Raw genomic sequence first — 15429 nt, 5'->3', positions numbered from 1 at the left:
GAACTCTCCGCTCTTGCTAATAAGAACCGATGAACATAAACACTCAACACAGACTAAGTAAGTAGCAGAGGTGAGATTTTAACTGAGCTCTTTATTCCCCCATCTCTTCGCATAAACAAACCACAGTGACTCTCCTAATCCCTGTGGTGGAGCCACATTCCCTTCAGTCAAGCCATTTAGTGCAGTCGCTGTCCTAACTAGTAGTGTATGGACTGCAGCGGTAATTTTGGCCTACTGTGCAAGCAAAATTCAGAAGGCTTCAAGGACTATAATAACTGCACCTGGTAAAAAGGCAAAAGAAAGAGTAACTAATATATACTAAATACTACACTCTAAACCAATACTCCATAGGAGACAATACTACCTGTAGAGAGTATAACCTTGGGTGTGTCACTCAGTCTTGTATGTCTTCCTGATCCATAAAGATGGAAAATGCTAAAGGCAGCTACACTGTACAGGATGCCTAAAATCAGTACTCAGCAAATGTTGGCCATTACAGGTACATCTTTCTGTCTGATAACAATATTAACTGTAACTGTTCACATTGTGCTTTTAAATAAATTACCCTGTTTTCTTTCTTCATGTTACAAAGTTTTCAATTACTAACAAAGAAAAGGGATAAAATATCCAAAGAGATAGCAATATGTTCCTAACATTTGATGATAAAAATTCAAAAATTATTATACATTAGGGATACATTAAAATTAAACATTTTTATTTGCTTTTCAAAGTTTTAGTCTCCTTTCATCAAAAAAAAGTTTTACATCAAATGAATTTTTCACTAGATAACTTGCTTTTATTAACTAAGACTTAGTAAGTCAAATCTGATTCTAAAATATTGTAATCTATTGAGAAGAAATTCTGGATATTCAAGTAATCTAAAATGTCATCTTTAAACTTTATTAGGCGAGGGGATGTGTGAATATTTCTTCATAACTGACTATTTACTGAAGAAATTATTTTTCCCTGTGGGAATAAAATAAAATATATATAACTTCCAGGTGTCTAATATAAATCTAGATCAGAAAGTGTGGCATTGTCAGAAATATGACTTCAGCAACAGTCATTTTAGATATAATCTTTTATATTTACATGGTTATCAGTGCCTTTGACATTCAAGTCAGAAAACTACTTCTTTTTGGAAATAAAATATTGGTAGGAAACACACAACAGGATGTTATTTCCTTTCACCAAAACAGGAGGATCACTGCATTATAAATACCTAAGTAGGCATGACACCATCTATTTTTTTGATAACATTACAAAAATACAAAAAAATTGTTTATTCTTTTTCTTTCCAAACCATGTTTAACAAGAACTCAGTTTGTCTATTTTTAAACATTTTAATATGCTAAAATAATTTATAATATTTTTCAATAAAGAGTCTAGTTCAAGAAAGATGGAAATTTATTGCAATTTTCAGCAAAGAAAAATGCTAACTTTCTTAATTGAAATTAATTTGAGGACTATATTTAAAATGTTCTCCAAGTAATATAGTCACAAAATCAGCATTTCAAATAAAGCTACTGATATTAATAATTTACAACCACAATCTTAAATTAGAAATAAAATTAATTTTTAAGGTATTTTTAGAAGGGTGTTTATTTATTTTGCTTTTTGTGTCTACATTCAACAAAGAAATAATGACATCTGTCCTTATTACTGCAATTTAAGACACTGAAAACTTGCTTCTTCATTTACCATACTACAGAAAATTTGGCCATAAAAATATGTCACACAAATCTAGATCTAATTCCACTGCTTCCTCTCAGTTTCTCACTCATCTCCATTTCTTTCTATTTTGTTTTTTCCTCTAGGGGAGATCTTACCTTTATTCTTTCTCTACCCTCAAAATACACAGAATCATCTGGAAGACAGAGTAGGCGTGGAAGGCTCCCTTCTGTTCTTGAGAATTAGGATTTTTTTGAAACAGAAAAAAGCTTTCTTTGGCTCTATAAACCATCTTAATTCATTTTCCATTTATCCCTTCCTATACTGCCCTCCTCCCCCTTCCCAGGAACTGACATCTCATCACTCTCTTCCACTCCAAAGCCACTTCAAGGCCTATCACGGACTCGGGCGCAGGACAGCGTCCGCTATCATCTGCACTGCATAAACGTGGCGTTCTCCCTCCTGCCAGAAGCATATGGCAGCATTAGCTGGACAAGTTCTACCCTGCAGCAGCGTCTGCCAAGCTGTGAGTCGTGACCCATTTTCTAAGAGAAAAGTATATTTAGTGGGTTGAGACTAGCATTTAAAAGTCAAACGAACTGAAAAATAAACAGAGCAGAATGGCGAATACAGCTATTGCATCACACTTATTCTGAAACTTTGGTTTACATTTTGTATATGCAAACCAAATATGTGTACTGTATCTCTATGAAAAAAACACTTCCTAGATTCTGACAACTCATGGTCAAGTCTGTAAGCCGCTGAACTAGAATACTGAGTTCTAGGGACTGCATCTTTATCTAATGAAATACTTCAGATATTTCAGAGATGTGAAATACAGATGTAAAATGATTTCTTTTAGTAAAATATGTTGATCCTATAAGCTACATATTTTCTATATGATAGCAAAAAAACAAACCAGATTTCCTATTTTTTCAGCATTTCACAGAAAAACCTCAAATAAGCAGTTTACTGTTAAACTTAATTTACCCTAAGAATGAAAATTGAATGAGTTATTAGTCAGCCTCACAACATTTTTAAGTAATAAATAGCAATCTGAGCTCATTATACCTTAAAGGAAAAATATTCTACTCTATTTTAACAGAAAAAAGTCTGAGGGATGATTTGATAAGTTTTCCAATATAATTTTGAAAATAAAGAAGAAATCATTATTGCCTTACATCTATTGCATATGCATAAGAATACAAACACCAATCCTATTTCCTTGACTGTAAAGAGATTTTTAAAAACTCAAGCTCAGGAAGCTGACTGCATGAGACTGAGACTAATGGTGCCCAGTCTCTCCGTACGGACAGGGACAGGGACAGGGACAGGGACAGGGACAGGGCCAGGCTGAGGCAGAGAACACCTTCGGGGTAGAGTGTGGTCTCTCTTATCCACAGTTTTGTTATCCATGATTTGTTTCCCTTGGTCAACTCCAACTTCAAAAATATTAATGTAAAATTCCAGAAATAAACAATTCATAAGTTTTAAACTGCAAGTGGCATGATGAAATCTTGCAACTTCCCACTCTGTCCCACCTGGGACATAATCATCTCTTTGTCCAGTGTATCCAACTCTCTGTATATTACCTGCCCATTTGTCACTAGTAGGCCTCTCAGTTATTAAATAGACAACTGTTGCTTGTGTTCAGGTAACCTTTACTCACGTAAGCATTTTATCACCTCCTACCATCTGAAGAAGGGTGAGTGGAGTTCAGTAAATATTTTAAAAGAGACCATATTCACATAATTTTTGTACTGTTAATCTCTTACTATACCTAATTTATAAATCTATTTTATCATATGCATGTGTATGTAGGAAAAAAACACAATGTATAGAGGGTTTGGTACTATCTGTGGTTTCAGACATCCGCTCAGGGTCTTGGAACATATCCCCAATGGGTAAGGAAATCTACTGTACTGATTAAAAATAACTACCTCAGAACAACGGTTATATTCCTTACTTTTCACATGGTTGCTGCATGGAATTCATAGCTAAAATACACAAGACATTTCTTAGCTGTTCGGCAGTGTCAGAGTAGAAGCGGTCTGACTCAGCCTCACAGTCACACACTCTTCTCCGGCTGTCAGAACTGCAAGAGGCACCTAATACCAAGCCCTGCAGGGTGGGCAGCCCTGTGGCCTTGAGACTTTCCTAACAGCCCTTGAGTAGATTAAAAGTGATGTTGACAAGCTTCAGTCCCTCTTGGTTTCATGGACTCTGGCTGCTAAGCAAAGCCTCCAGGACTAGAAACCTGTGAGAACAGCATTAGTATTTACTAGACTTACAGAATGCTAGAGAAAACAACAAAGAAAAATGGGTCTAAAATGTCAACTACCACTTAAACCCGAATGTCTTCAAACATAAATCATGAACAATAGTAGAGAGAGAGATATATACACACACAAGTAAAAGAAAGGTATCATCCAAAGATATACAGAAACAACTTCCTCTCCAAAATAAAAGAATTCTGAAAAACTTGACACCTTGAAAGCAAAGAAATAGGAATTGAACAAAATTTTATTTTCATCAGAACTTCCCTTTTTCAATTTCAAAGACTGTAAATAAAGGTATAATAAATCATAGCTCTTAAGAAAAGCCTAAGTCACATACAGTCCAGTACGTTTAGAATCAGTATCTCAATAAAGCTGAAAGAAGTCAGTCTTGAATGAGGGTGAAATCTGCTTTATTTCCACCACTAACAATGGCTGTGGGTGTGAGGCAATTCCTTTCTTACAACTCATTATAATACGACCAGTGTTCCATTTAATTTATTCTATTTTTAGGACAAAACAAGAGAATCATCATGCAGGCTAAAAATCAAGCTTTTCAAATGACAAATTTGCCCTAAAAACTTAACATTTATATGTTTTCAATACCTTTATGGTTAATAGTAAGATTTGGGAAAACATGTTTTATTTATTTTTTAGGGTTCTTAATGCACTTCAGTGGGGTCTATGTGCACTCTGAAATCATAAGTAAAAGTGCGCGTGTGTGTGTCAATTCACAGGATTCTCAAAGAGATCAGTGAAGTGACAATGGAGTCACTGCCTTCGGTGAAAGGTTTATAAAGGGCTGAGTGTATTTTAAAACAAGAACATTTGTTTTAAAATACATTTGATGACTTACAGAAAATGTATGAGCTAACTTAACATTTGTCCAAACATCTATTAGCCTTTTTGCTTTCCTTTTTCTCTTTTTGATCTCTATCAAATAGAGTTCCTTTATAAAAATATAATTATAACATGTCTTTTTGACAAACAGAGCCTCTAACACTCAGCCATTCATACTCAGTCCTGTGTGTTAATGCATGCGAGGTCCTTTTCCTAAATATTCTAGTGACCAATTTCCTACCTTAATTTATTCAAAAAATTTCAACAACCACCATTCCTTAAGAAAAGCAAAGTGTTTTCTGTTTATCAAAGGTTACATGTGATGTCTATGACACAAAACATAGTATTGTTACATTTAGTTTAATGGGGAAAAGTGGATACAGTAAACAGTGGTATTTCATGTCGGAAAGAAGTCATATACAAGGCAAGGGCAGAAATTAGCCTTAAACTTCTATATTAATTGAAAGCATCGGAAGTATGATCTTTTTATTGTCCTTCAGTTAACCTATAAAGTATCTAATAAGGTAGAAATCCATACAGCATATTCAAAAGAACCATAGGAATTATGGAAAAACCCTGAATAATTATTAAAATGGATAAGAAATCCTTCCACAGTGTGCAAGAGAAACCTTTCCCACAACAACATTAAAGGAACAGATGCCCTAAAATAATGGACATTTTCTACTGAGTTGATTATCCCAGGCATAGAAGGTTGACAAAGGATTGGCCTCTGTCACTGGGCTTGTTAGAAAAGGCCTGCATAAAGAAAATGCTATGTTAATGAATCAGGTAAAGGATGGAGAAATGACCCCCATACACACACTTAGACTAGGGTTTGGGAAAAACATGGAAAACACACACACGAACAAATTTTACACTTCCTTAAATATAACAGGTATACTTCTCATTTTTTAGTTATTTCAGTTTTAACATGAAAAAACAGGATTTTCCAAACCAGTGGACAGAGGGGGGAAAAAACCTAAGCTTTCAAAAATGTTCCTGCTGAAACTTATGAGAATTCCTGGCTATACAATGAATTTAGTGAACAGAATAGTGAGGGAGGTTTATGAAGAGGCTCTTGCCAACTTCATTCATGTTCCAGGTATATTAAAAATAGAAGAAAAATACTTTATTTAAATGCTTGTCATTAAGGAATCAGAAAAGTTCAAGAAAGTCCACAACTTAAGATTCTGATGATGGACTTTTTAGAGTGTTTTGATTTAAGATGCATTAATGAAGGTATTTTATTAAAGAGGTGCTGATGCCATGTTAACAGATTTTTCATTTAAAACGTCAATGATGTGACAAGACCTCTTCAGTATTAAGTATCCTAAATGTTCTGTTCAGGCTCAGTTTATTCTGAAAAATCCCTGGGCCTCAAACAATAAAAATATATAGAGTGGAAAGGAATTTAAACTCATACCTATCAAATAAATAGAAGAAAAGTAGTTCATGGAGACAAGAAAAAAATGTGAATAAAAATCAGAAAACTAAATAAACAAAAAAAACCCCAAACCAACAAACTGTATAGACCTGCCAAAAACATTAAAAAAAAGTTATAACAAAGAAAAAGGATGATCACAAGCCTTTTTTTCATTATCTTGAACATTCACAATATTACTTCCACTTCTTGCAAGGCGGCCTGGATGGAATCTACAATTAACCCTCAACTAATATTAACACAAAACAATTTTTGATGAATGACTGAATGCTTTCTAAGATCAGGAATAAGGCAAGGATGTCTGTTCTCATCATTTCCATTCAACTCTGTACTGTAGGTTTTAGCCAGTGTAATAAAGCAAGAAAAAGCAATAAAAGGCATCCAGATCAGACAAAAAGAAGGAAAACTGTCCTTATTAGATGATATGATCACTTATATAGAAAATCTTATGAAATCTATGAAAAAAGCTACCAGAACTAGTAGAGTATAGTAAAACTGTAGGATTTAAACAAAATTTCATCATCTTTATATACAAGAAATGGAAAAATTGAAATACTTGTATAACAGGATCAAATATAAAATATTTACAGGTAAATTTATCTTAAAATACCAGAACCAATACATGGAAACAACAAATATTGCCGAGAGATATTAAAGACCTAAATAAATAGAAAAATATATAGTCTTCATGAACCAAAAGATTCAATATTGTTAAGATGTCATTTCTCCTCAAATTAATTTATAGATCCAAATAAAAATTCTAGCAAGCATTTTTACTGAAACTGACAAGATGATTTCAAATATACATGGAAATTAAAGGAACCTAGAGGAGCCAAAACAACTTTGAAAACAGAACACTACCTGGAGGAACACTGGAGGATTACCACTACCTGACTCTGCAGAACTTACTACAAAGCTGCACAAATGCAGACACTGTGGGACTGGTGGGAGGGCAGACACACAGGTCAGTAGAAAAGAATAAAGAGTCAGAAATAGACTCACATGTGTATTTATGGGTAATTGATTTTCGACAAAGATGAAAATATAATTCAGTGGTAGAAAAGTATTCTTTTAACAAATGGTTTTGGAACAACCAGATATCCATGTGCCCCGAAAAAGGTAAAGAGAAGAAATGACAATCCTCCATACCTTGAAATTTGAATCATATACAAAAAAATTAACTCATATAGATTATAAACCTAAAATTATAAAGATTCTAGAAGAATATATAGAAGAAAAATCTTTGTGACTTTTGGTTAGGCAAATATTTCTTAGGTCAACACCAAAAGTACGAGCCATGAAGAAAAGCTAATAAATTTATTTCATCAACATTAAGAAATTCTGCTTTTTGAGAACCCTGTTTAGAGAATGAAAATATAAGCCATAATTCAGAGTAAATGTGATAAAGAACTTAAAGCTACAACATATGAAGAATGCTCTCAACTCAACAGTAAGAAAGCAAAAAACTCAGTTTAAAATGGCAAGATGTGAACACATTTTACTACAGATGTATATAGATGGCAAATAAGCACATGAGAAGAATCTCAACATTATGAGTCATTAAAACTACAAAGAAATACCACTATATATCTACAAGAATGCCTAAATTTAAAAAGACTGACCATATCAAATATTGATGAGGATGTGGAGAAACTACTACTTGTACATCTCGCTGGTGAGAAAATATGTTGGCAATTTCTTAAACACACAACTGCCCTTAACCCAGCCATTCCTATCTTAGGTGTTTACTCAAGAGAAATGAAACTGTGTATCTATACAGAGACTTACATACACATGTTCACAGCAGTTTTATTTTAAATAGCCAAAAAGCAGAAACAACTCAAGTGTCCATCAACAGCTATAAAAATAAAGAAATTGTGTTCTAACCATTTAATGAAATACTACTCAGCAATTAAAAAAAGAATGAATTATTGTTAAGTGGAACACTGGATGAATCCCAAAATAATTATGTTGAATGTAAGAAACCAGGAGGGGTGGGGCACGGAATGCTATATGGTTTCACTTACATAAAAGTCTGCAAATAAATTAAGACAATGCAAATAAATTAAGACAGTTAATGCATTAAGATAATGCATTAATCTATAATGACCACGTATCACATCAGTGGTCACCTGAGGACTGACAAGGAAAAAAGAAAGGCAGGGGGGTGGGTACAATTTCAAAAGGACACAGGGAAACTTTTGGGATGATGGTTTCGGAAATGTAAGCATGTAAACATTTATCAAATTATACACTTTATGTATGCACAGTTTTTTATGTTTATTACATCTCAATAAACTGCTAACATTTTTTAAGGGCAAAAGGGGTAAACTAAAAGATTAATTAGTGGCTCTGAACTTTATTTTTTTTAACTAATCACTTCAGTGTATTCATTAAAAACCAACTCTATCATGGGCAAAAATATTAAAATAATTCTTTACAAAACTGAGCTACTTCTTCAGCAGAGATATGCAAAAGCAAATAAAATTAATAGTTTACAATTATAATATCTTTGATATGTTGATAGTTATTTAAAAAATTTTGGTGGGTTCTGGACAAGTGAACTACATCCATGAAAAGTACACTGGAAAATGAATAATCATACCTTAATTTGTGCAAAGGGTCTCTCATAACCTCCAACATAGAGAAGGCCAACATTCTGAGGAAGTAGCCTACAAAGAAAAAAAAGCACTTTAAAAAATACTCTTCCTTAAGTATAAGGTTACATAATCATCAGAGTTACATAACAGATGAAAAATATAATGAAAAATTACTATCTATGCAGTTCTTTTGTATTTTGCACCATGAGATAGTAAGTAGCAAAGAAATAATTCTTATACTTCAGAAAATAGTGGGTAAATGTACAACAGTCTAACATATTACTAATTCCAACTGAATTACTATGCAGTATCTCTAAGGGAGAATTAAATGAAGTAATGCATATACTGGACAATCTATAAGGATTCAACTCAAGAAACACTCAGTGTTTACACAGATAATATAAAACTAAATTTAAATTGGGTCCTAAAATCTAACAGGAAAACCAGACATACAAATAATTATCCTAACAAAAGGTGGACCCTGATAAGTGCTATACAGGTATACAGGTATTCGCCATTGCAAAGCAGTGAAAAAAGAGGTACTTGCTATGAAGGGAGCTGAAAAAGTTTTTGTAGGTGGGAAATTGCACTTAGTTTTATAGGGTGCGCAATGCAGAAAAACAAATTTAAGGGAAGTCATATGGATGACGTAAAGGATAATTTGGTTGGAGGTGAAAACCCAAAGGAAGTTTGGAATGGAACATGAAGAATGTTAAATGTCTGTATTTATTTTATAAGCAATATGAAATCAAATCTTGCAACTCTCTGTATATTACCCGCCCATTTGTCACTAGTAGGCCTCTCAGTTATTAAATAGACAATCACACAACCATTTTTATAAGGCATACTTAATCCTAAATGCACATGAAAATAGAAATCAAACCATACATAGGGTGGAAAAAAAATAATGGTTACCTTCCCCCTATAACTCTGTCCTTCCTAGTCCCACTTCAAAGAGGCCCATCATTCCTGACTGCATGAAAACATTGTGAATGAAGAAATACCAGCATTAGAACTATGCTTGTGGAATGTGTAGTGATGCTAGGCAGGAAAAGAGCATAACTAAATATCTAGTGTTTATTTCATCTATTATCATAAATATTTTCCTAATGGATACTTTGAGTTAATGGACACAACATCAGCCTTGACATTGTTGTATGTGAATACAGAGAAAAAACTGCCTATACTCCACCCAAAGCAACTAGGCCAAAATATGTCTCCTCATAATCTAGACAAAGTTAATACCCTTTTATGGCAGGTAAAAAATATCTCTGGGATGAATGTAAATTCCATTACATGAATCTGAGAATGGAATATTGAGCAGTATCTAAAGTAAAGAAAAAAACTGCAAAGTCAAAACAATCAAATAGAAAATTCTCAGTGTACCATTTTGGTCAAATCATGGAAAATAAGAACGTAACACTTTGCTTCCTCGCACAACCAAAAGAAGGACAACAACAAATTTAAAAACAAAAAATAACCAGAACTGCCAGAAAATCGAATTGTATGGAAGTCTGATAACCAAGTAGTTAAAAAAGAAACATTCAGTCAGACTAGTAGGAGGGGAAGACTGGCGGGAGGACTGGCAGGAGGACTGGCAGGAGGAGTGGACCACAGCAAGGGGGTGGATGATGGACCAGAGGGTCCCACAGTTGCATGCAGATAACTGGAAAGAACAACCAGGGAGCAAGACAGACAGAGCAATCCAGGGTTGCAGCATGGGGAAATAAACCTCTGGTGATAAGATATTAGGAGGTTGTGGTGGCAGGAGAAACTCCCAGCCTCACAGGACAGTTTGTTGGAGAGACCCACAAGGTCCTACAACATACACAAACCAACCCACCTGGGAATCAGCACCAGAAAGGCCCAATTTGCTTGGGGAGAGTGGGGGAAGTGACTGAAAACCAGCAGAGAATTGAGCAAGAGGCACTATCCCTCTCTGACTCCTCCCCCACATACAGCACCACAACAGAGAAATGTAGGTTGCCCCACCCTGGATAATACCTAAGGCTCCACCCCTTACAACATAACAGCTACCCTGAGATAAAAAAAATATATATGGCCCAATTGAAAGAAAAGGTCAAAACTCCAAAAATAGAACTAAGTAATGAAGAGATAGGCAACCTGTCAGATGCAGGGTTCAAAACACTGGTAATCAGGATGCTCACAGAAATGGCTGAGTATGGTCACAAAATAGAGGAAAAAGTGAAGGCTATGCAAAATGAAATGCAGAGAAATGTACAGGGAACCAACAGTGACAGGAAGGAAACCGGCACTCAAAATCAACAGTTTGGAAAAGGAAGAAATAAACATTCAACTGGAGCAGAATAAAGAAACAAGAATTCAAAAAAATGAGAAGAGGCTTAGGAACCTCTGGGACAACTTTAAACGTTCCAGCATCCAAATCACAGGGATGCCAGAAGGAGAAGAGGAAGGGCAAGAAATGGAAAATTTATTTGAAAACATAACGAAGGAGAATTTCCCTAATCCAGCAAAGGAAATAGACTTCCAGGAAATCCAGGAAACTCACAGAATCCAAAAGAAGTTGGACCCAAAGAAGCATACACCAAGGCGAATCATAATTACATTACCCAAGATTAAAGATAAGGAAAGAATCTTACAACCTACAAAGGAGTCCCCATAAGACTATCAGCTGATTTCTCAAAAGAAACCTTGACAGCAAGATGGAGCTGGAAAGAACTATTCAAAGTCATGAAAGGCAAAGACATACATCCAAGATGACTCTATCCAACAAAGCTATCATCTAGAATGGAAGAACACATAAAATGCTTCCTAGATAAAGTCAAGTTAAAGGAGTTCATTATCACCAAGCCCTTATTATATGAAGGGACTTATATATTATATAAATATTTATATAATATGAATATTATATAAAGGGACTTATAGGAGATGATCAGAAATATGAACAATAAAATAACGAGCTTACAACCATTAACAAATGAACCTAAACAAAAACAAACTAAGCAAACAACTAGAACAGGAATAGAATCACAGAAATGGAGATCACATGGAGGGTTATTAGCAGAATGGGAGATGGTACAGGGAATAAGAAGTGTAAACGGTACACACAAAACAGACAGGGGGAGGTTAAGAATAATATGGGAAATAGAGAAGACAAAGAACTTGTATGTATAACTCATGGACATGAACTAAGGTGGGGGAATATTGTTGGGAAGGTGGGTGCAGAGTGGAGGGGAATAAAGGGGAGAAAAAATGGGACAACTGTAATAGCATAATCAAATAAAATATATTTAAAAAGATAAAATATGAACAGAAGCTATCCTCTTAAAGTTAGTGACTTCAAAACTCTACTTCAACAATTCCAAGATATGCATTTATTTATATTTTAACTTCTCTGATACTAGGATGCCCCTGATACTCTATGTTTCTTATAATCACGGTCACCCAGTGATGGTTTCAAGGTGGCTGTGTGATTGACTACCTCCCACTTATTCAGTTCAGTAAGACTGAGCGTAGTTGCAAAGCACTTCAGATTTTATAAAGTAAGGTACGTATTCAGTCTCCTGGAAACATCCTATGCTCCGGGACATTCTTTAAAGACCTACAAAGCATTAAAGGTCAGGGAAAGAATGTTAACAGCTGGTGAACAGAATAAAAATAATCCTAAATTAAACCAACTTAGCAAAAAATACTTAAATATAGTGATACTTGTAGTAATGCATTTTATTTAGCATGTTGTTGATGGTTATAAAATGACAAAAGGCATTTGTTCACTGGATATAAGCAGAAAACATAGAAAATGTCAACTGCGAAAAAAAGAATTCCTTAGTCATCAATTGATAAATCAATTACTCCTACCAACAAAACTTTAAATCTCTCATAAACCATTGTTAGTATCATAAATTTAATGTTAGTTAAATGGAACAGTGGTAATTTATTTCTTATATAACAAGCATTCAAAAAAACCTTGATAAACCCCTCTTAGAAGTAAAAATAGTATACATACAAATAGATTCTATAAAGCTAAGTGAATAAAAGCTGGCTGACATTTAAAAATCAATATGCCTCTAATCACTATGCAGATGAGTTTTAGGAATCTTGCCAAAATACTAGTAGTGTGTCTCTTGTCCTCTGACTTGCCTATCTAATAATTACTTTTTCCTAAATAAGATATTTCTTAAATATATCACTTATACAGCATATATATATTTCACTTTTTAAGTACTGTTTTTTCTCATTCATGTACCTAGTATTCCTCACCATAGATTGTATTACTACCACCATTTGAGTGGGTTATAACATGCATCTTAATTTAAAGGCCTGCCAGGTATAAAATAATGAATACTCTGAGAATACAAATTCACACTTCTAAGATGAGACATTTCTAAAAATGTTTTTACCTTTTAAAAAATTATTTTGCTGTATACATAATTATTGTAAAACAATAGGCACCATTTTATGATGACAGGGTACTTATGTATAATAAAGCAATCATTTTAAATCTCCAGAGGAAGGCATAAATTCAATACTGATAGGTGTATTTATATGTATATGTTAAAATGGAAACCCTAGTAATTGTTTTGCCCTAAATTACATGAACATTAACATAATCGTTATACAAAGGCTAACGACTCTCAAAATATTTGCCTGTAACTAAATGCTTCTACAACCAGCTACCAAAACAGCTGGTGTGGCAAGTAACAATAAGAGGCATCGTTGAGGGTAAGGGGAGCCTCTACTAGAGGCTTTTGGAAAAGGGAAAGACAGACAAGACTAATGTTCATTGTTTCAGTTTTCCCAATACAGAAATTAACAAGTATGTATACTGGAAAGAAGGCTGTAAAATTATTTCCAGAAAAGCTTCTTACATAAAGAAAAAGAAAATTTGTCGGGTAATCAAATAAACATTATTTTTTAAAAAACCATTTACCATAAACTGATGATGTATGAAATACTGCTTTAAAAGAAAATTATCTACAATTATTTCAAACTGAAAGGTTAAAAAGAAAAGGGGGATCTTTTTAAAAATAAGAATAAGCAAAATAACTTAAAATGAACGGTTCTATGTATAAGCCATAATTACAATACCGACTAACAGATACTACAACAAATAAACAAAAAGAAAAAAGTAAACAAAATATAACCAGAGGCACTAAAATTAAGAACAATCTAACAATAGCCAGAGGGGAGGGAGAAGGAGACAGTGGGGAGAAGGGTTTTCAGGAACTACTACAAAGGACACATGGACAAAACCAAGGGGGAGGGTAGAAGCAAGGGAGGGGGGTGGGTTTGGCTGGGGTCGGGGGGAGTGATGGGGAGAAAATGCAGACAACTGTAATTGAAGAACAATAAAGTAATTAAAAATAAAATAAAGATTTTAGAACTTTTAAAAAAACTTGAAAAAACTTACAGTATCTTGAATACTGACTTAACAGAAAATCACACTTCTTAGCTAAATAGCAAGTTCTACAAAGAGTAGACTACATCTAATATATCCACCTCTAGAGGGGAAAAAAAGACAGAACAAATGCACTTAATGTGGGATCAATAGTTCCCTTTTGAATTCAAGAAAAAGCATAGTACTGACAAGGCCTACATTTTCTGAGATGTCCAGCAGAAAGTAAACAAAAGCAACACATGTGCTTAGGCTCAGATAAAACTTGGATGAGCTGCTGAGTAAATTTATTATTATCCTTAGAAACTTGTCATAACTTATCCTATACTGCATTGCTTTCTAAACCCTGGGAAACATAACAAATGCTCTACACTTTTGTAAAAAGTAAACAAACAAAAACCCACCATCACCAATAACATGTTTAGATAACCTATGGGTCAACAGAAATAAACTACCTGAAAATAACATTTGATTAAGTGAAATATATAATAAATGAAATAGATAAAATAAATAAATAAGATGCTAAAGTAAACAACAGAAAGCTGGATTGGTCCTGACGGGTATGGCTCAGCAAGCTGGGCACCCTCCCACAAAGCGAAGGCTGCTGGTTCGAGGCCATCAGGACACGTGTCTAGGTTGTGGGTTTGGTCCCAGGTTCAGTATGCATGAGAGGCAAGAGATAGATGCTTCTCTCTCACATCGACATCTCTCTCCCTCTCTCTAAAAATAAATAAAATCTTTTTTTAAAAATATTTTATTTATTTATCGTTTTAGAGGGGAAGGGAAGGAGAGAGGAAAGAAACATCAATGTACGGTTGCTTCTCGTGCACCCCCTGCAGGGAACTGGCTCCTGCCGGAAACTGGCCTGCAACCCAAGCATGTGCCCTGACTGGGAATCGAACCGCGATCATCTGGTTCACAGGCCCGCGCTCAATCCACTGAGCTACACCAGCCAGGGCAATAAAATCTTTTTTTAATAAAAGAAAAATTTAAAAAAGAAAGCCGAATCATTCTGCAAAGGTATGTAAGAAACGCTGAGCTACCAACATTCAGAAAATACTCTATCTTACATCATACACAAAAATCAACTCAAAATGGAGTAAAGACTTGAATGTGAGACCTGAAATCATAAAACTTAGTTGTTGGTTGGAGCACTGTCCTGTAACCAAAAGGTTGCAGGTTCAATTCCAGGTCAGGGCACATACCTACGTTGCAGGTTTGATC

The 15429-nt window shown here is 34.5% G+C and overlaps 1 protein-coding gene across 6 annotated transcripts in view; it reads right to left on the bottom strand.

Moving 5' to 3' along the window:
* RNGTT (RNA guanylyltransferase and 5'-phosphatase) overlaps positions 1–15429 on the bottom strand; it is a 238478-nt gene that overhangs the window by 35349 nt on the left and 187700 nt on the right. For all 6 annotated transcript variants that reach the window (XM_037039285.1, XM_037039283.1, XM_037039284.1 and 3 more), the window contains one exon: positions 8834–8900. In XM_037039285.1, the coding sequence (XP_036895180.1) occupies positions 8834–8900 (67 nt within the window). The remainder of the gene's footprint in view (positions 1–8833; positions 8901–15429) is intronic.

Source organism: Sturnira hondurensis, unplaced genomic scaffold (genome assembly GCF_014824575.4).
Source record: "Sturnira hondurensis isolate 20B ecotype Veracruz unplaced genomic scaffold, ASM1482457v3 Scaffold0025370, whole genome shotgun sequence".
Classification (NCBI taxonomy): Eukaryota; Metazoa; Chordata; class Mammalia; order Chiroptera; family Phyllostomidae; genus Sturnira; species Sturnira hondurensis.
Note: the sequence above shows the minus strand (reverse complement) of the source record. Positions and strands in the feature narration are given on the sequence as shown.